Source organism: Scatophagus argus, chromosome 9 (genome assembly GCF_020382885.2).
Source record: "Scatophagus argus isolate fScaArg1 chromosome 9, fScaArg1.pri, whole genome shotgun sequence".
Lineage (NCBI taxonomy): Eukaryota > Metazoa > Chordata > Actinopteri > Scatophagidae > Scatophagus > Scatophagus argus.
Genome location: NC_058501.1, coordinates 24447706 through 24472416, shown reverse-complemented (window position 1 = coordinate 24472416; position 24711 = coordinate 24447706). Strand labels below are relative to the sequence as shown.

Below are 24711 nucleotides of genomic sequence, written 5' to 3'. Positions count from 1 at the left end.
AAGACAGGATGGAAACCTGAAAGCCTTACTTACAGGTGCACGGTTTGAGAACAGGATCGGATGTGCATGTCATCATGTCTAAATATCTCAAGCAAACAAAAACCTCTCATTCCTGTCAATCACTAAACTGTCAGTGCAGTTCAAATGCAACGAAATGAATATCTTTTTTATCTATTTTAAGCTTACAGTTAGCTTTTTCTTTTCTGTACAGCTGCAGGTACTTGTTTCCTGTGTATTTATTCTTTCTGAACGCACATCCTTCCCTTATCCCTGCATGCTTTGCACCCTCTACATCCTGTTTGCTGCTGTAACACTGTCATTTCCCAGTTATGGGACTAACAAAGGATTATCTTATCTTATCTTAAACAACAAATTTAGACCAAATTACCATCACCATTCATGTAAAATCAAAGCAAGAAATTACATGAATTTCAATTTGAAATTAATTACAAAAAGCTTAGTATGAGGGTCCTGGATTGAGACAAAGATCACAAGTGCCTTCAGCCATCAGCAATGTGAATAATAACTGTTCCTGAAAAACATACCTTTGCCTGAATGTTACTTTTAGTCCATAAAGTAAAAATCAGTTAAAATAAATCTCTGGTTAATTTCTACAAATGGGATGAAATGAAATGAATTATTTTTGACCTCTTGATAGCAAGACACTGAACCCCCAGTGTACAGATTGAAGATAAAACCTGAAGCTCCTCTGTTGGGAAAGAAGATGAAGGTGTGAAAAACGTACGTGTCACACCTTCATCTTCTTCTCTCATTATCTGCTCTTCTCTAACTTCAACAAGTGCTCAAGCAGAGGCTCCACTGTGCTGCTAATCCACACACAATACTATCAGTGAAGCTATTCAGATGTGACATCAGGCAGAAAACACTTAACAACACTGATAAAACGATAGATTTGGCGCCGTCACATGGCTGAGGGGACCACAAGTGATTTCGTGTTTAGGGGTTTGCAGGAGTCACGTTTCTTACAAAACTCAATTCAACCTCACTGACAACTGAAAGGGCAGAAACTTATTGAAATCTCAATGGAAACAGAACATTGCAGCATGTCATCAACTCGCTGTCACACAACCATTGGGTGAAAACAAACCTGTTGGAAACCTCCATAACCACACACACACACACACACACTCAAATCCATCTGCAGCTTTCAGCAGTTTATAGACACAACACAGATATCCCACGCTGGAACTATCAAAGAAAAGTGTAATCATATTTATTGTATGAAGCGCAGTCATGCTGTATAATACATTAGACATATATAACAGTTCAAAACCAGGACAATGGAAAGAATAACAAAGCCAACTAAAGAGGATGTGAGTGTGTGTGAAGAGGGCAGGAAAGAAAGTCTTGTGACGGTCTTTCAGCACAGATGTTGGAATGTGTTACGCTCTGAGTGAATAAACAGCTCTATTGTCTGAAAATAAATAAAAGCAGCATCTCAGACCACTGACGAAGAACCACATGACACAGAGTTCATTTACATTTCCTGTATTCCTGTAGTCCAGTTTGACTTTCTGACTGGGTTTGTGCTGTGTTTGGGACAGTGTTACTGGTACACCAGTCCAATCCAATGGTACTCCTCCACTGGATTTTGGATGAATGCAGAAAATAAGCTCTGTGGCAAACAAAAGTTTATGATACTTGCATGTTTTGTTCATCAAGATAACCTTGAACACTTTTGCGATTTTTGAGGCGTAAATGCTCACCAAAGGTAAAAGGTAAAAAGCACAAGTTAGACTATAAACGACTTGCACCACAGTCAAATGACTTCAGCGTCATCACCGCTAACCTTCCTATTACACCAGACAATACTAAACATTTTATACTGACAAGTCTACAAGTTGGAAAGTTAGAATAGAGTTAGAATAACTTGCTTGAGAGGCTGTAAAGGTGGACTGATGAGTATATGAGTTACTTTTGTAATGTCATTTAACCACTTGTTATCAAGTGATTTTTTTTAAGACATTGAAAAGCTTCAAAATGTCGTAGAACAAAATGTGAAATTTTTTTAAGCTTGTCCTAACCACAGACTTGATTTCAGGCATCTAACCAAAACCCATCAACTTTGGGACACGTTTTGGAACTCGTTCCTGCAGCACTCTGAGGGTATCAATGCCTGATTGGACTAAATTCTGCTGACAAACTGATTAGCAATGAAAGACTTCTTGAGGAAAAACAAGCTACATATGGAACACTCGATCTGATTTAAAGCTCCTGCCACAGTGCAGTCTTCTTCATCATCGCTGTCTTCATCAGCAGCTACTCCACAGGTCGAATGCCCTTCGCCTCCTCCAGCTTTCTCAGGGTCTCGTCCCACTGGGTGAACTGCTTGGACAGCAGGAACATCTGCCAATCAGAGGTCGAGAGTCAGTGGGTGTGGTTTTGTTCTCACCACAGTTTATGTTATTAACTGAGACACCAGACAGAGGAGCTACCTAAATTTCTCTCTGATTTGCTACAGTGGCTGAGGGATACAAAACTTCAGAGACAAATTAAAAATGGTTTATGTCAGCACTTATATTCTTATTCTGTCTCTACTGTCCCACAAGAGATGAGAAAGTACATGAAAATGTTGTAATCCCAGGGCTCAGTCTGAACTTTGAACTGAAGGACATAATCCTGGAAAAATATTAGCATACCATTTTGTTGTATTCCTCAAAAAGCTTCTTCACTTCCTGGGACTGAGCCTCAGTTTGATCCTGTAAAAGAGACAAACGTGAAGCAGTCAACAAGTAAAACCTGAGACACAAAGAGGCAGATGGGAAGAGAAGCAGAGGGGTGGGGTCACCTGCTCTTTGATGTGAATCTGAGACAGACGCTGCAGCTTGGTGGCGTGCTCTGGTACGTCTGTGGACAACAGAAACACACAGCTAACACAGGCCTGAAAGTGTACAGTGTTGAAGCAAAACTGCAAAAAAATAATGCAGGATATTCAAATGAAACACACAAGTTACACTCGTTTCTCTCTAAAGCCTGTCACCATGATGTGTGATGTCACAGTGTGATCATGGTTGAACACTCTATTTGCAACAGATCAGTGAAGTGTGTTACACGTGTAGAGCTGGATACAGATCCAGTGTTTGAGATCAAATCAATATTGGCTAAAAACACTGGTTGTTGAAAAAATGAAACTATAATCCAGTGAAAAAACTAGCTTATAAGACGTAAAGTACAGTAGTCACCATAAATGGCATACTGCAAACAAAAACAATCCAATGTGTTATGTGACCGCAGAATCTCTGCTATATGGTGCAAATATTGTGTGGATGTAAACTGCATGTGAATTCACAGCATCACTGTTGTTTAAGAGGTGCAAAAGCAGGATTTGCAGCAGCCAATACTGAAGGTAGTGCACTGGGAACAGGATTTCTGACTGAAAAAGCCATATGAAGTCATTTCTCAGCTGAACTGGTATAAATTACACATTATATTACAACCTCTGAGCTCTCAAATCAGATTTCTACTTGCTGTGAAGGAAGAATCGCAGAGCAGGTGCGAGTTTGTTCTTGATGTATTTACCGTCCTGCCAGGTGAATCTCACCTCTGATGTAGGTGCTGTCCAGCAGTGGCTGCAAGGTGCTGACCTGCTCCAGCAAAGCAGCTTGGGAAAACAGGAAGTCCTCCTCTGTGCAGACAAACACACAACAGCATCATCACGGCGGTCACATGTAAGTTGCTCTTTTAGTCTTCAAGATAAAATTTCTTGTTTATGTGATAACTTACAGGTAGTACAATGTGAAATTATTCAACTTTACGTGTATTTTAATTACAAATAATCTGCTTTATACACAAGATATAAACAATAAAAAACTAAAGCAAACAAACCCTCCAGGATATATTTGACTGCACTTGTAAACGGATATTTTATTTGATTTATCTATCCCAGGGTCCTCCCGATTCTTACCAGCGAGAATGAACTCCAGCTTCATGGCATCAGGTACAGTGATGTGGTCTGTGAACTGGGGGTCAAGGTACTTCAGCAGGTCCTCAACTGCACCACAACACCAACAAATATGATCAAAGACTCACCAAATACAGTCTAAAAGCTGACGACAGAAAAATTCCTGCAAGCACTGATGTGACATTTGAATATTAGACCTGCACTTTCTGCACTGATACAGCACATGACATGACTCACTCTTCTTGTGCAGGATCTTTACTCGTTCTCTCTTGTTGGCTGTGTTGGTCAGACCTGTCTGAATCCTGGCTAAAGAATCAGCACACTGCAGGACAAAGGACACAGATTTAATGTTAGTGATAATTTATGGGGAAATTCATTACAGTTTGTTTAATCAATGTGTTTGACTGTCTTTTTACAATATGTGGCACTGTTCCTAACAGTACACAAACACAAAACCTCACGTTCAGGTTGGGCAGAGAGCTACAGTATGTAGCAACACCACCACAGAGTTGTTGAATTTGTGCACTTTCACATGTGATTTGAACTTCTGCGACCTCTCATTTAATTTGCTGCATGTCACACCTTTGAGTCCTGGTAGTTTATTACCTTCAGGGACATGACAATCTGCAGTGTTCAGACCATTTGCTTATGCATACTCACAGCATTTAATTTTTAGTTTTTTGTATTATTTAACAGTAAGTTTACACTCATCATAGATTTATCTTCTATGAGAACCATAAAACAATGATTAAGCCTGACGCTTTCTCCACAGCTGCACAAACAAAACACAAGCCCCCTTCAATAGCTCTTTGTAAGCTGAAAACGTTCATCACATCATATGACTCTCTGATGAGACGTCCCATTCAGCAGCCTCTGAAGGACCGCATTTTTTACAAAATATGTACACTTAATATTATTGTTGACTATTATTATTATAGTTGTTATTGTTTTATTATTAAAGCACCCCAGAACATCACGCTGACTAACGTTTTCCATTCTCTTTTTAATGAGCCATGTTAAAGCTAACATAGCTAACTTAGCAGGGCTTAGCTGGTCGTTAATGTCTTACAGTGGAGAGAACGGCTGTCGGGATTTGTAATTAAACGTAACTGCTGAACAGTCAAAGTACCTAAAATAAAAGGGCGTATACCCACACCAACTGACAGAGCTATAGTTAGCATCGCTAGGCTAACAGTGGCCTAGCTTCTTTATTGGCCTCCATCCATCAGAATAGACAGTATTCTGGGCAAACCTTGACCGGTTTTCCACCTTTGTTTCGTCTCTCGCCAAAGATACGACCTTCCAGCGCCTGAAGACGCATTTCCAGGTTATCCATCTCCAACTTATTATCCATTTTTGAGGCCACTAATGGACACAACTGCACCCAGACAGCCTCGTACACTGCGTACTTTACAAGCGACGTCGCATGCTGATGATGAGTTACCCATATGTTTATTTTTTGTGATAATATTTAACATAAAGGCTTTAAAAAATTGACAAGTCTACTAAACAAAACATTTATTTCAATTCATATGTGTTAACAATTTATAAAAGATTAAAAAATTAAAATGTTTCTCTCGTCGGTTACCGTAAAGGGAAGTATCGCGAGGGGTCGCTGTTTTGCCATGAGTGGGCTTTTCACTTGTTTTCCGGTGACAGCAGGGGAATGACAACACAGACAGTCACGGCCCTTCTTCTATTCAAGCTGACTGCAAAACATCGACTAAAAGTAAGGTTTTCTCGCTCTTCCTCGCACAAAAGGCATTTATGCCTGTGGGCAATGATAGCAATACCCTGGAAGCTAGTACGTTTGTTTAGTGCCAACAATTCTTTGGCATGTTTCCACTAGCTAAGTTAGCTTACCTAGCCCTCAAGCTAACGTCAGTTTGTGCATTAACGTTACACCTGCGTAGTTTGACAGGCTTGGAGTTAGTTTGGAAGTCTAGCTGGCGAGTCACTGTATTATAGTGGTCTATAACTTAGTAATTACTTCCCTAACGAATTGATAGACATGTATGGCTTACCTAAGGCTGAAATACTTGAGGCAAGGTGTTAGTAGGTTATGTTGCGCTGCCTGCTTCATTGTGGTTTAGGGACTGTTTTACCAAAAGTTTGATTAAAGGTTGCCTCTGTGCTCTTCTGTGTTGTTCAGCAGGAAGCTGTCAGCCACTGGACTTGGGGAGTTGTGTCTGGGCAATTTGTACTTTATGTGCCACTGGGAGCAGCAGCATGGCAGATGACAAGGACGTGTTGAGAGACGTTTGGTTCGGCCGGATCCCCACCTGCTTCACTCTGAACCCGGATGAGGTTACAGAGAGAGAGGCCGAGCCCTACTATGTAAGTGCAGCCACAGCAGCTTCAGCACTTCACTTGGCCACAAGACCTGAAGTCAGACCTAACTTGTTTTTGCAGACATTCCTCCATGTTTCCTGGAAGCCCCCTCTCAGACTACAGCTCTGTATTTCACATCAGTGTTAGAAAAAAAGAAATGTTATTTGGAATGTTCATTCTTTATCAAATTATTCATTTTTATTTTGTCAGTTTAGTGGCTGCTCGTATTAGGTATTGGCCCCAAAGAGAAAAATGCATTCAGGACATAAAGCATGTACCTCTGGTGCTCACAGCACCTAAAAAATGTAAAACGCACATCATATCCGTTGCTTCTTGTGTTTTTTCTCATGGTGTTGATATTTAAGACAACATAGAGAAAGTTAAATAAATCCTCATAAATAGTTTCGTTTTCAGGAAACACATTTAGCACAGCCCCTTCCACTGAAAACCCTCTGCCTGTACCTCTATAACACGGTGAATTAAAGGATGTAAATGCAATTTGCCTATTATTAACTTTGTGAAAATAGCATCTCTTTTGCAATGATTGGTGATGTTGGTTGTCCTAGCTGCTGTTGCCCAGGGTGAGCTACCTGACACTGGTAACAGACAAGGTGAAGAAACACTTCCTCAAAGTGATGCGACCCGAGGATGTGGAGGAGATGTGGTTTGAGTATGAAGGAACACCACTGAAATGGTGAGAGAACAATGAACTGATGTGACGAGCTCTGCTGCCAGCTGGTGCAAAGCTGGATTTTTAAATTTGTCACCTTGTGTCCCCGCCTGGTCATATTGTTTTGTGGTCTATAATATATGTTAGAAGATCAGAATCAGAATTCCTTTATCTATCTGTGAGGGGAAATTCTTTCCTTCTCAAGAGTTTTTTTTTCACTATTTTTTCTGATTGCTCTTCCTCCAGTGGCTCAACCAGCCAGCCCCTCCCACCTTAAAAATCTGCACTATGTCACAACAAGTTCTATCAGCAGGAAACTGGATCAGTTGTTGTGTTTTTGATCAGGGTGTCAGCTTGAATACAGATAAAGTTTCCATTTCTCCAAACTTGATAAAATCAGTTCAGACAGTTCACTTTCTCCCTTGTGTACCTTGTTGTCTCCGGCGAATGGTGTATGCAGTCAGTCAGAACCAGAGCAGTGTCGAAGTTTGTTCACTCACAGCCAGTAAAGTAGCCTCAGCTGGTTCGGAAGCTATTTAGTTTTTTATCTGGCCATCTGCTGAGTTTAAGAGCATGGGCAGTGATCAGACTGCAGGCACAAAGTTCAACCACAAGGTGTCAGTATTGTAACACAGATGATGAAGAGTCTGGTACAGTTGCAATAACTTTCCAGTGATGTGGGTATAACCCGAGTTTGTCAATAGTTTTGATATTTTGTAAACTACAGATTTGGTTACAGATACGCTTGTTAGCTTCAGCGAAAGTAGAACTAAACAGAAGGACTAAAGTGAGAAAAAAATGTGAACCTAAAATGTCATCCAGGAGGAAATCTGTAGTGTATTGAATTAAATATTATATGAATTTAAAACTTTTCTGTGCCTGAAATCAGGCATGGTGTTTGAGAGCTTTAAGCCCTGCCGTCTAACATGGTTAGTGTGGTGCTGTCAAAATCCCCAAAAAATACACTCATTTGATCTCAGGCTGCAATCAAGAAAAACTTCTAATCCCTGCTGACTGAGATGTAATAAACCGACTGCATTCCAAACACAGGAAGTGACAAAGAGAAACGTTAGAGTGAAATCTAAACTGTCTGGCTGATAAAATGGGTGATTTGGCTGGTCACTTTAAAGATTTTCCAGTGAACAAAGGAAGTCATTTCTTAGCCTTTGGAACTGACCTCAGCCTCTCTGTGATGTTACCAGTCCAACAAGGTTTGCGTTTCCCGTTTCCAGGCACTATCCAATTGGAGTTCTGTTTGACCTCCATGCCTCCAACACTGTCTTACCCTGGAGCATAACTGTGCACTTTAAGGTGAGAGTCAGTCAGAGTGTGCGTTTGTGTTGCGTTTTCTCTCTCTGTAAATTATGTGTATTTTGTAATCCATGTGTGTTCTGCGTTAAAAAAAAGAAAATAATACTGGTTTAGAAGCACCGAATCAAATGACATGTAATCTGAAATCAGAAGAAACACTACGGAGCCTTTCAACCGCACATAGTTTAGATTTTTTGGCACATTTTCATTCAAGTTTTTGATTTTCATTGTATGTGGACACACACACAATGTAGATTTAAATAAAAGTTTGTCTTGTGCATGAGTCAGAATTTTCCAGAACATGACCTGCTCCACTGCCCGTCCAATTCTGTGATCGAGGCTCACTTCATGTCCTGCATCAAGGAGGCCGACGCCCTCAAACACAAGAGCCAAGTTGTCAATGACATGCAGAAGAAAGACCACAAACAGCTGTGGATGGGCCTACAGAATGGTGAGACGCACACACACCCACACACACACACTTTTGTATTAGCAGCTGTGAATGTGCATACTAAAAGGTGAGGAGGGCAGAGGGACACACAAACACACACACTACAAAGAAGAAAGACCTTGAGCAGCTGTCTGGGAAATGACACACATTCACACATTAACACTCACATGCACACATGTTGTCTGTCTGCAGCTCGGCTACATGCACATGCACACGCACACATAAGCAATCACGCAGTCACACATTTATTTCTGTGATTGTTTGTATTGTTGCATCATTTGTAGGTGTGATGTTTTCACAGACACAAATTCCGACACACACACACACACACACACACACACACACAGAGACACTCTTGTAAGTCTCTCTTTAGTATGACAGCAGTCTTTGAGGCCTCCACTACCAAACTTCGACCCACCGGCTTCTCTTTCCGTTTCCACCTGTCCGCACAGACAGGATGACCCCTGTTGGCTACTGGCTGTGACTGTAGTGGTTTGTGATGGTGACGCTGGGGCCTTGGGGCTGGTTCATTGGAAGTTTGTGATGTGGGCACTGGGGGGGCAGGGTGGAGATGGATTCCCAAGTTTGGGGTTTATGCTCCACTTTGAACAGCAAAACCCAACAGACGGCGTGAGATTCTTGGAATTGCTGCAGGTCGAGTTGATCAAACAAGGCAACAATAAACACTTTGGTAGCTGCCCTCACTTTCACATCTATAAATGTCATGAATCTCCTTCTGTTTGCACAGTTAATCATTAGCACACAGTATATTCTTTCTGTTGAATTATGTAATAAGTAGAGTTGCAATTAACTGTTACTTGGATTAATGTGTTTATTCGTGTTAAAATTGTGAAAAACGTGCATGGCGTTCAGTTCTTAATCCCAAGGCGCGATGCCTTGAGATGTCTTGTTTTGTCCAAAAATAGAAAACAAAAGTCAGATATGTGGAAGATAATTTCTTTCAATACATTTTTGCTTGATTAGGTCTAAACCATTTGTTCTGAAAATGTATTTTCCATTGTCGTATGAACAAGCCGTGTTCCAGATCGTTTTGTTGGTTTTTCATTTTGATCAGTTTGTCAGGCTGCACCTGCTTCTGTTTGATAATGTCAGACACATTTATAGTTTTCCTAAAGTGGTGAAAACTAAAATGTAAATCCACAAATAATTAACTCTAATGGCTCTCAAATAAAGACGGCAAACAATAATTGTAATATTTTTTTTTTTTATCATTTTAAACATAAGTGATGTTCTCACTCACTGATGTCTTTTTGATTTGTCATTTTCTCTCGACGTTAAACTGCAGTTTCTGAAAGTCAACACACAGTTGACAGGAAAGTCAGCTCATTGCAATGCAAATAATGGCCAGAGCTAATTTGTTAGAGTTGTGGTTTAGTACTTTCATGAACTGTCAGAACTGTGCATTTGGCACTGAGAATGTTTTGAACAGGTTTGCAAAACATCAGCTGCTTATCTCTGTTCGACTTTCCCCTGAAACTAATAGAGAGAAAAAGTCACATCAAGAGAAGGAGAGAACAAGAAAGATAGAAAACGTTCATCTTGGGCGTCAGAGACTAATAGATGATCCTATGAACTGTACTGAAAAGTTCAGGGTGTGGTTACTGCCATTTTCCTCTGAAACTGTTTGTAGCTGCAGAAACAAACAACATTTATCTACTGATCCAAAAAGAAGGTGTTGTCCTTACTTAGGAAATGTATGGAAATGAAATCTCATGAAACTGAGAGGTGAAACCTTCTCTGAACCAAAACTTTCACATCCAAAAGAGACCAGAAACAGAGAAAGAGAGAAACAGGTTTGTCTCATACTTTGATCCAGGAGAGAGAAAACAGAAGGTTTTCAGAAGGTTTGTGTGAAAGCGAGAGTCAGGGGGGGGGGGCCGGTGAAGGGTTTGAAAGCAGCACATTCTGGGTGGAATCACAGTCCAAGCTCGCGACCTGCTGAGTTATCGCTGAACGCTTTTTAGAGGTGCTTGTCCATCACTGACCCTGACCTCTGATCCACACGTGAGGGGGCGGAGGTGTACAGAAAAGGGTGTAGCTCAAAGCTGAAGGACAGTTTTAGTCTCTCGCACATGTTTTTACACGACATGCACAATCCATCCTGTCATCTTTCTCCATAACATGTCACACTGGGTTTTTTAATTGCATTACTGTCATCCTCCAAGCAGCCAGACATGAAATTAACTACAACAATTAACTGCAAAGCTGCTTATTATGGCTATGTGAAAGGAATGTAAATAACATTACTTCACATTTATTTGGCTGATGCTTTTATCTAAAGCGACTTAACAGTAAGAACGTTGAACCACACGACCTGCAGTCCCGTGTTTGTATTTGTGTCTTTCGGATGCTGGGATAAAGAGAGAAAAGTAGTGCTCGATGCTGTATTTTGAGTGACATTAACACAGCGTGCCTGGCCAGTCTCTGTTATGTTTCTGTCTGATAAAGCTCAGGATAGGCAGACACGGCTGACTTGTTGTCTGACAGAGCAACAGTGACGAGCCCAGCCTCTTTCTGAAAAGTTCTGATATTTTCAGCTCAGCATGCTCAGAGTGGCTGCATGCTGCTGCGATAGGATCTCCTCTCAGTGAGAACGTTGAAACACGGGGCCTAAGATCAAGATCAGTCTCACCAAAGAAGCTGAACTGTTTCAGATGTGTTCATGCTGTAAAGTATGTGAACAGTGTCCAAAAAATGAAATAAAGGAAGTTCCCTTTTAGCATATTTCCTCATATATTTTGGAGCTCGTCCATGTTTACTGAATATGTTAACAGAGTACACAAATACGCTTGCAGGCTTTCCAACTATTTCATTCGTGTTTTTGTGCTATGTTGTCATATTAAGTAATGTGGATAATCCCTTTGCCTAAAAATGCTTCTTGGGGAAGAACTAGTCCCAAGTTAGGTTCAAGTATTGGATAACAATATCAACAAATGTTATATAAGCACAAATAATACCACCAGGTGAAAATCCTTCTTGACAGTTTTTGACGATGATAAATGAAACGAACCATAAATGAACTTGTCTCACATCACTGGGACATTTTAGCAGTAGCTGACCTGAGTATGTTTGTTTGTCCCAGATAAGTTCGACCAGTTCTGGGCCATGAACAGGAAGCTGATGGAATATCCTGCCGAGGAGGGAGGCTTCAGATACATTCCCTTCAGGATATACCAGGTAACACACACACACACACATGTCAGTTTTTGTGTGTACTGTAAATTTTGAGAGTGAAGCTCAGGTTTGTCTGTCAGGCCAGTAGATGGAGCCACATGGCTGTGTGACGATCCCTCTGTGTTGTCTGATGGTGCCTGAGCAGGGAAATCACCTCCAACCAGACACCAGCTTATTCTGTCTAGTAGCTCATTCCACTAAGATCCGCCGTGCTCTTTTCAAAATATTTGGCTGCAAGGTAAAAAGTGGTTATAAAAAAAATATTTCCTTCCTTCTTTTAAAGTATAAAAGTCCAGACAATCATTCCTATTCAGCATGTGGACCATGATGAGTAAACTGTGCCTCTCCCTGGCACCCACACACACCTGCAGACGTGTTACATATTGGTTGAAAATATTGTGCAAGTTAGGAGTCTGTGACCTTCTCTTCACATGTTCATCACTGAAAAAAACAATAATAGTCTCTTGTCATATCTGAGTTTATAATCCACATCCAAAACAACAACCTGCAGTGCGTTCATGCCTGCCATAATAACCACCTCAAAACAAAACAACATGAGTAAGTGTCTGAGACTTTTTTAGGTAATTTATAGTCCTCTACAATCTAGCTAGATATCCTGTTCAAGCCTACTTTTTCTGGATGGTTATTTCAGTTTTCAGTTTTCAAGTTAAACCTGACCTGTGATAAAAACTCTCTTAAATACCACGAAGCAAAACAATGTCTATCTTTCTTTCTTTTCTATATTTATTAATTATTTGCTGCTCTTCCTTGGATCCACACACTAAGAAATACGTGAAACATGTCATGCGAAAAGTCTCACAAGAACCAGTGAAACACAAACATCACAACACGTCAAACTGCATCCTGTTGTAGCTGTTCAGATCAGTTAACTGACATTGGTGTTATTGACACAGTGTTTTTTAGTAGTCTTTATAAACTGCTTCAGCGATCATAATTGGTAACTTGTTCCATGTTGCCGTGGCTCTATAAATTATGTTATTATTGCTGTCAGAGGCGTGTTTGACCTGCTTCTGCACTGGTTACTCATCAGTTTCTGTACATTTGATAAGTGCAACTTCCCGGTTTGTGTGCCACTCCGTTGAAGCAAGATGACCTGGTGGGCGAGCCTCAGGGTTCAGCCCGAGATCAGGAGGCGTAGGCAGACATGTGGCCCCAGATCGCGTGTTTTCGTCAAGCCTCCACAGATTTATCCTGACTCAGGTGAAATTTCCCTTTGGAGGACAAAAACAGAAAGAAGAGGGGATGAATAAGCAGCTGGAAAACATTAGCACTCTGCGAGCCAGACAGCAGGGGGAAATGTGCCACGCTTTAGTCAATTGTCGGGGGTTTCTATGCAGATGAGGAAAGGCTGGAGAAGTGTGGAAAAATAATTTGGCAACTTCCATGGCATGAAACGGTTCAGGATTCCACAGAGTGACTGAAAAAGTGCAGTCATTGGCATCGTAAAGGAATCATCTTAAGCAAAAGTGTAATTAAACGTAATTTAAAGTCCTTTTCATCTTACTGGACACTGAAGAGTCTCGACCAATCCAGTTTGGGGAATTTGGAAAACATCTGGATCTTTGCAACAAAAACATGTTGACAGTCTGCTTTGGAGTCTAGTGGCTCAATGTGCGTGCATTTAGCCTTGATCTCAACTCACAGCAAACAGAAAGGCCCCCCTCTCTGACACTCAGTCCTCTCAAGGAATTAAAACATTAGGGCCTGTCAAGACAAGCTTGGAAAAATATTGTAAGAAAATGGAGCAGAGCAGAAAATAGATGTGGCGTCAAATGACTGAGAGGAGTGACACCTTGTGAAACAGAGACAGACGTCAGATGTTATGAACAGAATAGGACATCGGCGTAATGGTTGCAAGACTGAACTTTCCTACCAGGCATATTTTTTTCCATCATCATATCTGCTGTGACTGCTGGTAATTTCCCACTGTGATGATTTATTATTGAGCTTGTCAAGTTTTTAATAAGAACTTCTGGGCTCCACATATGGCTGTATTTACAGTTTGCACAACAACAAGGGCGGGTTACAGCTGTCAGTCACTGTCAGAGCTGACGGGATTGCATGAAATTTCAAAATCCCATAAATGCTTTTGTCAAAGTGCAAATTATCTTATTTACACGCTGAAGATGTGAAAGTAAAAACAAAAGCATTCTTGCGTTGAGCAATAAAATGTAACTCTTTAAAGTGGCAGACTGAAACATGCAGTGTCACCGGGCAGCCGCCCTCTCAGACATGCACTTGTCGCGGCCATAAAACCGTGGAACTGCTGGCGGGCTGAAGAAACCCAGACCAGTTTCCAGTTTTGGGTGTTTTTCATTGCTGGATTGAAAGTTTTCATGGACATTTATGAGCCGAGTTGCTTTCATGACAATCGAAGCATCAAAGCCTGTAACGACCTCGCTGTGTGATTTCCAAACATACTGGAGGAAAGCGTCATTCCTGAAAAGTCTGGATTGTTTTGGAGACAATGTGGTTTTCATCGCACAAAATGCTAAATATTTACAAGCAAAAAAAAAAAAGGTCCGTAAAGAAAAAGAGTGGATACTAAATCTGGTTATTATGATTTTGAGAAACAATCACAATTGCAGATTTTTGTGGCACTTTGCAACTACTGTCACAGTCCAAAAGGGCCTTATGAGTGTGCACAGAAGTTAAGGGTTTTGCACACATTGTGGTAATCACATTCACGATCGGTACGTTTGTCAGTGCTGATCCAGGAAGTCAGTCTGTAAACTGTGGTGGACATTTACAGTCTGGGTAATAATGTCACTGCTGGCCTTTGTTTTCTATTTCAATTAAGTTTGTCCAACCTGTTTGTTCGTCTGACTGCTTGTGGTTCTTGTCTTTTTGAGACGTTACCACTTATCCAAATGTCAACATTTTACTTTATATCAACATGTCACATCTTTGTGAGTAAAATCTTAAAATTACTTGGACCCAGTTGGACGTATTCATTAAAAAAGCAAATGAAACGACAAGAAGAGCAAAGCTGTTTTGTGCTCCAAAGTCACTGTGGTGACTTGACGGGAGACACAGGCCTTACGCAGAGGAAAGATCCCCCCTCCCACACACACACACACACACACACACACACATGCTCAGAGTCCTTCAAAGCCAGATTGTGGTCTTTAGTGTAAATAACATGTGCTGTGTTTGATGCAGACAGAATTAATGACAACACTCAGTCCAAATAACAGAGGGCTCATTTCCGTCTGGCCTGCACTCCTCATGGAGACGAAGACACCTCATAGGCATGGACGTGTGTGTGTGTGTGTGTGTGTGTGCGCGCCTTTTTGGGATTTTTCCTCAGTTGTTTCTAGTGTCCTTTCTGCAAATTTTAGAAATCCAGTGCTTTTCCTTTCATGCTCCCTTGTGTTTCTGTTCATTTCTTTGCATGTACACATGTTCATCATTCATGTGTCTTTGTTCATTCAGCCTGTGTGTGTGTGTGTGTGTTAATATGTGTGTGTGCGCACACATCGGCCCACCACTCCCTTTGCTCTGGCTGGCGGCGGAACTTGTTTGGCTGCCGGTGAATATTCCTGCTCCAGCAGTGACGCCATCGTGTGATTCAAAGAGCCGGAGGGGGCTGACCGTCTCGCTGCGCGGAAAGTGAAAATTACTATCTTCCTTTTAAAGATCACTTACATTGTTGCTCTGCAGGTACACCTCTCTGTACCCACTCCATGACTCAGCGCTTACTGACAAACCCCCATTGCAAGAGCAGGCAGTCCACCGCCTGCTGTCGCCCCCGTGTTGTGGCGCAGTAGAAGGTGCCTGTTTCGAGGAATGCATGTTTCTTGCCTTCCAGATATCTGGTAATGGCTGACCGAGACGAGGGGGAGGTGATGACTACGCAATTACAAAACATGGGAATGCTGGAAACAGGCGTATCACCTGTTGCCTGTGGCATTAGCTTCTTTCTTTACAGTAATGGATTCTGCTGTACCATGACTGTGAATGGAAAAAAATCCTAACGTCATTTTGTAAGTTGCTGCTCCTGCTACCAAGTAGCTGCAGGCTGACAGGCTTAAAAAAGCATAGAACAAAACAAAACAAAAAGTGTGATACCGTGGACTCTATGAACAAGCTTATAGACCTCAAGGATTTGTATCATGGTTGAAAAATATTTACTAGCATATATTTTAGACAGACAACTTTAAATAGATTTTTAGATTTCAACAAATAGACTAGACTTTTTATATAGATTATAGATATTATTTAGATATTTTCTGAAAAGTGCCCAGAGTTCACGTACACCATCTTGCAGAGACAGATTGAAGTTAGCGTGCAACAGCAGAGTGATAAATAATTTAGAATTCAATTCAGTGCCCCACGATGGAGTTTCTCCTGTACGGGTGTGCATTTCAAGTTCTGCTAAAGATGAGGCTGGAACTTTAATTTAGGAATGGCTGGTCTCAGAGTTCAGTGGAAATGCTTTCCCTCACCCCTCTCGATTCACGGAAACTCATATTGATTGACAGTGCTGTCCTCCTCTCCCCCCTTTGTTTTACCATCAATTAGGCAGATTGAATCCCCGCCATCAGTTAGGCGATGTCTTGAGTTCCGCTGCTCTTTTCACTCAGCGAGAGCGAGCCATCTCTTTTCACCTGCATCCTAATGACACCTCGCCCTCGCTCTCTTTGTGGCGCCATGTGCTGCTGTGCCAGCTAAGGTGTCACACCAGCTGAAAAGAAAGTGTCTTCATCCAAGCAATATCACGCTTCTCTCCCTGGGGATCAATAGCTCCTTCTTTGTGTGGCGACTGGTTCAATTATTCATGGCTAGTTATTTAAAAATGCAATGAAGTAGCTGTCACTTAGCACACTCTCCCTGTTCTGGCTCTTGCCGATGATCCCACACGAAAGTCCGTGCTTCCTGTCAGTGACTCAGTCTTTCTGTGTAACCTGAGCGTCGGCTTAGCGCCTCCACTGCCACCTTCCTCTTGCTGGTTCACGCCTGGCTCTGTGGTGTGTAGTTACCGCTCGGTTACTCGATCCCCGTCCTGGTCGGTTTCCTTTTCACAGCTCCATGATTGGGGCCTATTGTATGTCAGACTCTCCTTTTGACACCTCAGGTTGGGTATCTGCCTGCACTGCGCTTCTCTCTCTCTCTGAGGCCTCGGTTTCTCCCATTGTCCCTTAATGTCCAGTCAGTAAACCAAACCAACTGTTGACAAGGTTTGAATCCCAGTCCATCAAACTGACCGCTGTCGATCACTATGGCTGGGCGATAATACTTTCCAAAGTTAAGTCTTTGAGTTACTGCACAACATGTTAAAAAAAAAAAAAAAAAAGCCGGCAGCCGTGGCCTAGAGGTTGGAGAAGTGGCTTGTGATCGGAGGGTCACCGGTTTGATTCCCCCCACCGGACGGGCAGGAAAAATTTGGGTGTGGTGGAGTGATTAATGCGAAAAATGCTTAACCAAATGAATGAACCTGAATGGTGTCCAGTCCCTGGCGCCTTGTCTCCTGCCCTGAGGACACGGGTCACTCGGTAACCAGAACCACTGAATTTTTAACTCCACTCTGAAGTGATAGTGAGACTCTTGACATTTACAAAGAACATATGTGCTGACATACCAGAATCGGGTTGGATATACAGGAGGCTGAAGTACAGTACCATGACCCAAATATTCTTTAGTCAATTGTCAAATTGGGTCTTATTTTTTATTGGGTGGTTTATGATACATCAAAAGTACTTAGTACCACCTGTATTTCAGCATGCCTGTGTGCTGGTGAGTGACTGACAGGAAATGATTTCAAGCTGGACAGCCTTCATGTCTTCCGTGTTTTGTGTGTGTGTCTAACTTTGTAGCTGATGTCTTTGTCGCATGGAAACCATTTATTCTACGCTTTTCCACATACGTTTGGTTTCAGACTCCCAATACAAAGTGGAATTGTACAAGGTGGTAATAGGATGTTGAGAGAGGAACAGTTGATAGCTCCTCCATGAACCTGTGTGATGTTATCCACAACACACTTTATTTGCTCAGACCGGCAGTGACATTTTTGGGTCTCTTCTCTTACCCGATGCGCTGGGTTCTCATATAACCCAGTCCATCAAAAATATATGAACTTGTGACACAGGAAGGCATCCTCTAAAACCTGCCTCTCTGCCGATGATGCCTGTGATTTAAATTTTTTGGAAGCATGTTTTAGTGGCAGACTTGTTCATTGTGGGACAGATGTCACATCTTTGGCCACTCATGTCCACAGAGCACCAAAAATCTTTAGATTCCATTTCTATTTTCACCATTTTTAAACATCTGCCAAATGGTCCACCATCTAACGTTTATTATTTATAACATGTGAAATCCAATCTGAAGTGAGCAATTATCTCAAGTCAAGTTGATTTTATTTGAGTAAACTACCAGCTCTGATCTGGACTGATTTTACAAGATTTTTATCTAGTGTCTGGTGGTAATTTCCCACCGTGTTTCCCGCACCTCTCACTCATGGAATGTTGTGGCTGCAGCGCTGCAGATCAGAGTTGAACAGTCATGAGGATGTTTGGTGCATACGTCACTTTGTTTAGCTGTCCCATCATGACTTAGTCAGTTTACATTGTAGGCATTTAGTGGTCGCTTTTACCCTGAGTAATTTGCACTGTGGTCAGAGGAAGGATAAGCTTTAGTTTCTTCCGTAGTTGACTCCCATGATAAATAACTGATAGTTAGGAGGTCACATCAGGGCGACATTCAAGTGACAGTATGTCTCTTTAATGTAAAAGGATCACATATAGTTAGAGGAAAAAGAAATCAGTCAAATCAATACTGAAGGATTTTTCCAGAAATAATGATACTGAAGAGCTGATGTGATTAATCTCTGCACTATTTCTGTGACAAGACTGGAGAGGTAGTTGAATTTGTTGCCATTGTGTCTTTTTTCCCCAGCATATATACATGTAAATGCAAACCCACTGGGCAGTCGTGGATCAGCGGTTAGGGTGTCGGACCCGTAACCGGTGGATTGCTGGTTCGATTCCCCGTCCCGGTGTCCATGGCTGAGGTACCCTTGAGCAAGGTACCTAACCCCCACTGCTCCCCGGGCGCTGCACGCGGTCGCCCACTGCCCCGGGTTTGCTGTGTGTGTGTGCACGTCACTTGGGTGGGTTAAATGCAGAGAACAAATTTCGTTGGAGTGAGTTCCCTCCAATGACAAAATATGTCACTTTAAAACTTTAATCACTTTAATAAAACTGGGCATTTGTATCATGTGTCCAGTTTGTGTCACTGACCCAAACACCTGAAACACAACCATTTCCAAGACCAAAACTCTGTGGATTGGTGAAAGAGAGCAATTGAACATGTAACATGTAATATCCTGATTTACTGCATCATTCTCTCCATTTGAGAACCTGGAGAAGTGCCAGAGGTGTTTTCAGTCTGTGTAGAAGCTGACGTTTTGACCAAGCACATACTTAAGCAGCAGCTAATGACTTCCAGACTGTTTCTGATCAGTAAAACATGTCAGCGTCGCATGTAACATCTGTCGAAAGATTGCCAAATATCACATTCTGATTAGCTGGGCTCATCAAAGCGCTGCATTCCCAGCGCAGCTCAGTAACCTGGTTGTTCACAGCATTTGCGTGCAAACTGGTGTGGATTTTTTCCACTGTCTTAACCTTGTGAACTCTGTTTATCACTTCAGAATTTCCCCTTTATGTTACCTCACATGAAACTGCTCCATTTACAGGATATTTTGTCTGCTTTTCCCAGGAATTCTTTGAATTGATGTCACATGCCTGATGAATAAAGAAGAAACTTCTTCCTCTGCATTTGCCATCCTTAGTCGAACACACATGCAACACCCGGCTAATTACATGCAGTGAAACACACACAGGAGCAGAGGGCAGCATCAAGCGCCCGGGAGGGCATATTGAGGGGGTTAAGTGCCTTGCTCAATGGCACATGAGCAGGCTAATGGAGGGTGGAGCATTTTTTGCATTAATATCTCCACCACACCCAAATTCGGAATCGAACCGGTGACCCAGCGATCACAAGCCGCTTCTCCAACCTCTAGGCCACGGCTGCATTTAGATCCCAAATGGTGCTTTTATGGCTGCGGCGCAAAGTCAAATGGAACTTTCAAGGAACCTTGTGGCATCATTTGATTCATATATCAGTGCGCTTTAGTACAAATACTAAAGTATTTGGTGTTTTTGGTCATATTTGTACCATTGAGAGAAAAGTGAACTTAACATCCGCACTGCAAATGTGTTTCTAAAATATTTGTTTTTTTATTCCCATCTCTTTTGTTTTATCATCAAGGAAGCTGCAGATTATAAGTGTGCCATTTTCTTAGAGGAGCATAAATCAGTTATTGTTCTCATAACTTGTAAGTTAGTCTGTTTGGTGCATACATGCTTCACTTACAAAAAGTCCCCGCACAGCAATTCTAACAATTCTTTTGTTCTGTTCATTAGACCTTAACCTTGCTTGACTACACACTGGTTGCACTGTGTTTGTACAGTATATTTGTGTTGCTGTTGTGCTTGTTAATTTACCGTGCTGTAATTCATTGCAGACTTTGAGCGACAGGCCGTTCATCCAGAAACTGTTTCGCCCCGTTTCACCTGAAGGCAACGCTCACACACTTGGCGACCTGCTGAAAGAGATGTACCCAGCTGCTTTACCAAACGACGGTACGTCTGCACACACACACACACACGGCGACAGGGAGGGTCAGAGTATCGCGATAATACTGTCATTAAGAACAATACGACCAAATCATTCTCACTACTCTCACAGATGTCTGAATCAGGTCAAACATTACCAGCACCTTTCTGTAAGGAATACTGTAGCAGCATGTTTTATTTCGGGTTTTCCTTATCAAAATAGGCCCTGTCATCTTCCAGAAGTGAGAGAAGAAAGGGAGCACCTCTCCTTCCCTGTTTTTTATTTTCACAGCACGCGAGGCATGTCAGAGATCCACTCTCTCAGATAATACACCCACTGGGGGGGCTAGATAAGGGAGAACAGTGGCAGCTGCCAGAACAAGTGAACAAAGATGTGTGAGGAGGAAAGGAGATGATGGGCAGATAGAGAGAACAGAGACATGAGGAGGAAAAGAGAAGGAGAGTCTAAACAGGTAGATGGAGGATGATTAGTTTCCTCATAAGTACATATGAAAAATGGCAATGAGTGGCCCAAAATGAAGGGATCGGCACAGTCAGCTAACAAAGTTCATGAAAGGAAAAATCGATTATCAGAACAGCTCATTGTTTTGATTGACTGATTGATTAATCGACTAATCGTGGTAGCTCTTATTTAAATGGTGTGTGTGCTGTGGGACATTTAACAGAACTGGATCTGGTGAATACATTTCATTTCACTGGAGAAACACAGTCGGTGAAAAGACATAAATTAGTTATAAAACCATTCTAAAATTCAGAAGAGGACTAGATGCTTGGTGTACATCACAAAACACTCCAAGTCAAAAAAAACATAAAGCACAAGTAACTTTGTCAGTATCAAAAACCTGCAAAATACTGGCAAACTGATTAGATTACTATACACATAAACTATATAATATCCTTATCAGTGTGCATGTAAACAGTAGGCCTTTTAATATACAGTACATACGGACAGCCCTGTGCACTCGTGGCATACGGTTAAGTTGCAGCTGTGGCGGAGGTGTGGTGATAATGAAAGAAGAGATGAGAAGAGAGAGAGACAGAGAGAGAGAGAGAGAGAGAGAGAGGCCAAGCAGCAGTCTAAACAGACAGTGTCTGCAGGGGAGGAGAGAGGAAGTAGATAAGGAGACAATAGTGTGTTAGGACAGAGGACCCGCAGGAGACTCACCTGCACTGAGGAGACAGAACCATTAACACCCCCCTCCCTCCCTCCCTCCTCAACTGTCTGTCTGTCTGTCTGTCTGTCTCACATTTGCTCTCATTTTGTCACCATCGCTCTCCTGCATGTTTACCTCTCACACTTGTTTTCTTATAATCTGTTGGTTTCCATAGGTTCTTGAGATAATTTTAAACCCTATGAATTATTAGAAATCTCTGAAGTGCAGTTGTTAGAGGTCATGTTTATGCACAGTGCAGTGACATGTTGCTTCCACTGTTTGGTTAATTCAGGTCGAGGTCTTAGCTGGGTCCTCATGTCAACAACACACTAGTTGTATAAACTATATGCTAAGATTTCCGCTCACAGATGATTTTTGGAGTTTACTTTTTTAGTTTACCCCAAATAATTAGAGTAGTATTGATCATTAATGTTAATTAGTGTTGGGTGATAGATCATATCAGCTCTAAGGATTTTTTTCCCTCACGGACAGTTTCTCTGCTATTAATCTGCTCCCACTGATATAAACTGTCAACTAATTTGCAGGGTAGTTTCGCTAAAACTTAATGTTGGCTTAAGATCTGTGTGGCAGTCAGAGGATATCTCTGTCTCTACCAAACAGTCTCTTCCTCTTTTCCTGTTCCTTTCTTTCTCCATAGTTTTCCCTGATCTAAGACTCTTTTTTTTCCTCCCTCTTTGATCCTCGATTGCTCTCTTAGGTATAGTCTCCAACATCTTCCCTGTCTGCTGTAGTTGTCTTTCATGTCTTTGACGTTAAATCTCTGCTTTTCTCTGCTCTCCTCCCTCAGTCTGCCAGCCTGCCTGGCTGATCAAGGTGAAAGTGTCCCCTTTGTCTCTTGTCGTTTGTTTGGTTTCCATCTCTTCCTCGGCTGGTAGATGAGTCGAGTGATAGCTGGAGATTATGGCGGCATGTTTGGATTAGAGAGACCGGGACGTGTGTTCAGGGATTGGGTGGTGTTTTTTTGAGGAGGGGTGGGGGACAGGGTGGCTTCTGGTAGTATTGTTCAAGAGTTCAGAGGACTTTTTTTCTGTCAGGACCCTAACATATAACAAAAAGAAAATCTGGGGTGCTCCACTTCACTCTCTGATCTTTCAAACATCAAAAACCAAGGTTTTTCATACAATCCTCCCCTCTGTTATGTCTGAGGGAGGATTGGCGTTGACCCCTGTGGGACCTAGAAACCAGTCACAGTAAACAACCGGGGGTGGCTTGAATTAAGAGGACAAAAGAAGGGGATTCCCAAATCACTCTCAAGCAGCAGCCGAAAAGTCTGTGTTCTCCCTACGCTGCTGCAAACAAGTCCAAAACAGCACGTTACTGGAACCAGTGGTCAATTTTGGTCTGTCTTGTGTTTTGTTTTTTGAACCAGGTGCATTATTGAGCAAGCTTTGGCAGGAATATGGAAAAGGCCTTGTGCCAAAATCACAGCCTAAATGCTGATGCTGCCCACACATGACGCACGTGTGTTGACACGCAATTCTCGTAAGGAAAGATTTTTTTTTCCTTTTCAGGTTTTATCGGAGGTGAACCCAATCATGAAAAACCCCCGCACTGATCATTGCTTGTGAACAATCAAAGGAAACCCCCCACCCCATCTTACCCCACCCACCCACAACCCCACCCCTACCCCTCCCTCTTTTTTGAGTGACAAATCCACATGATAAAGCATCCAGCCGTCTCTCCGCTTCGCTCCTCCTCCCACGCCCTCCCTTCTCGGTCACATCTGTGGCACATCCCACACACTATTGGCTGGCTGGCTGGCTTGCCAATGCAGTTTGCCCTGATCAAATGGGTCGGCTCACTTCGGGGGGGGCAGTGCAGGTTTCAGTGGCTGTTTTGATACAGCAGATCGTGGGTTATGGTTCATATGTGCGGGCGTGTTAGATGTGTGCCAGACAGGGGAATTCAGAATGACTCGAAAGCCTGCTCGACATCTCGGCCTATTGTTGATTCAAATGTGGTCAGCAGAGATCTTTTGCTTTCTAATTCTATTGTTGCAACTTTACTGTAAAAAGGCTGTGAAGCCTGGAAGCGTTTCTAGAATTCAGAGAGGTGTTTGTTTTTGTTTGAAATTGGTGGAAAATGTGCAAAAATGTTGATATCTTGTGCTAGCGTTGTCATTCATTACTGATGTGTTTGGATCGCTGGGCTCAATATTACTATGTTGAGTATGAGTTCATATTATAAATGTCTGTCTATATCAGTTCAGTCAATTATTGACCCAGATTTAATAAATCCAATTTACTTTTAATTTTTCAGTCCAAATTCAAGTTTGTCTCAGAGGACTTTTTTCTGTGGCACAGCAATAACTGAAGTGCAGATTTTACACTATTTTATTTGGTTTCTTTTTGTGTGGCTACTTGTGTAGTTCTATGAAGTTTTACTTTTATCAATTTGTGCAGTATATTGTTGGAGTTTCACCCATATACTAAATATACTTGTAGAAGGACACTGCTAGATTAGACAGTAGTGCTGCACTGCTACCTTTCTGTCACACACTCATGATTACAATTTAAAATGATCAGAGTTAACCTTGTGTGTTGACATCAGTTCAGCACACAAGAAGAAACAATTATAGTTACAACTCCAAATTCATCTGCAAAAGCTACAGTGTCCATACAGGTGGGTTACTGTTGTCTACAACACAGTGCCAGATGTGCAAGAACCAAAAACAGACACATCAAATAAATAAATCAGAACTGATCAAACATAAGAAACAAACTGAATTTATTTGTATGCTCAGTTAGTAAAATAAAGCTTCAAATGTTAGTTTTTGGTAAATTCATGGCACTGCTCTCTAGTGTCAAACAAAGAAGCAAAGCAGCAGCAGGAGGAGGAGGAGGATTTTTCTGTATCTACAGCTGGTTTCTGTGTTGAGTGTCTCAGTACTTCCTTCTTATTTTTTAATTGTAGTGTCCAGTAGTATTGTGGTTTAATATCTATGGAAAGAGGAGATTAACTGTGGAGAGCTCTGGGAAGGTTTGTTTAGGAATTTC

At 41.8% G+C, this 24711-nt stretch overlaps 2 protein-coding genes across 3 annotated transcripts in view; one reads left to right on the top strand and one right to left on the bottom strand.

The window, feature by feature from the left end:
- Window positions 1–1210: 1210 nt before the first annotated feature.
- dctn3 (dynactin 3 (p22)) lies at window positions 1211–5352 on the bottom strand. Its single transcript, XM_046399039.1, has 7 exons — window positions 5175–5352; window positions 4160–4244; window positions 3926–4012; window positions 3563–3646; window positions 2810–2868; window positions 2661–2720; window positions 1211–2367 (listed from the first exon to the last, which is right to left on the bottom strand). Exons 1-7 carry the CDS (start codon window positions 5274–5276, stop codon window positions 2281–2283), a joined length of 564 nt encoding a protein of 187 aa, XP_046254995.1. The 5' UTR covers window positions 5277–5352; the 3' UTR covers window positions 1211–2280.
- A 180-nt stretch (window positions 5353–5532) lies between these two features.
- Window positions 5533–24711, top strand: part of atg5 (ATG5 autophagy related 5 homolog (S. cerevisiae)) — a 29782-nt gene continuing 10603 nt past the window's right edge. The window contains exons 1-7 of one of the 2 annotated variants that reach the window (XM_046399037.1): window positions 5533–5651; window positions 6075–6259; window positions 6820–6947; window positions 8156–8234; window positions 8523–8685; window positions 11789–11883; window positions 20429–20546. In XM_046399037.1, coding sequence (XP_046254993.1) covers window positions 6152–6259; window positions 6820–6947; window positions 8156–8234; window positions 8523–8685; window positions 11789–11883; window positions 20429–20546 — 691 coding nt within the window. In that variant the 5' untranslated portion in view covers window positions 5533–5651; window positions 6075–6151. The remainder of the gene's footprint in view (window positions 5652–6074; window positions 6260–6819; window positions 6948–8155; window positions 8235–8522; window positions 8686–11788; window positions 11884–20428; window positions 20547–24711) is intronic. The other variant, XM_046399038.1, reaches the window with a different exon arrangement.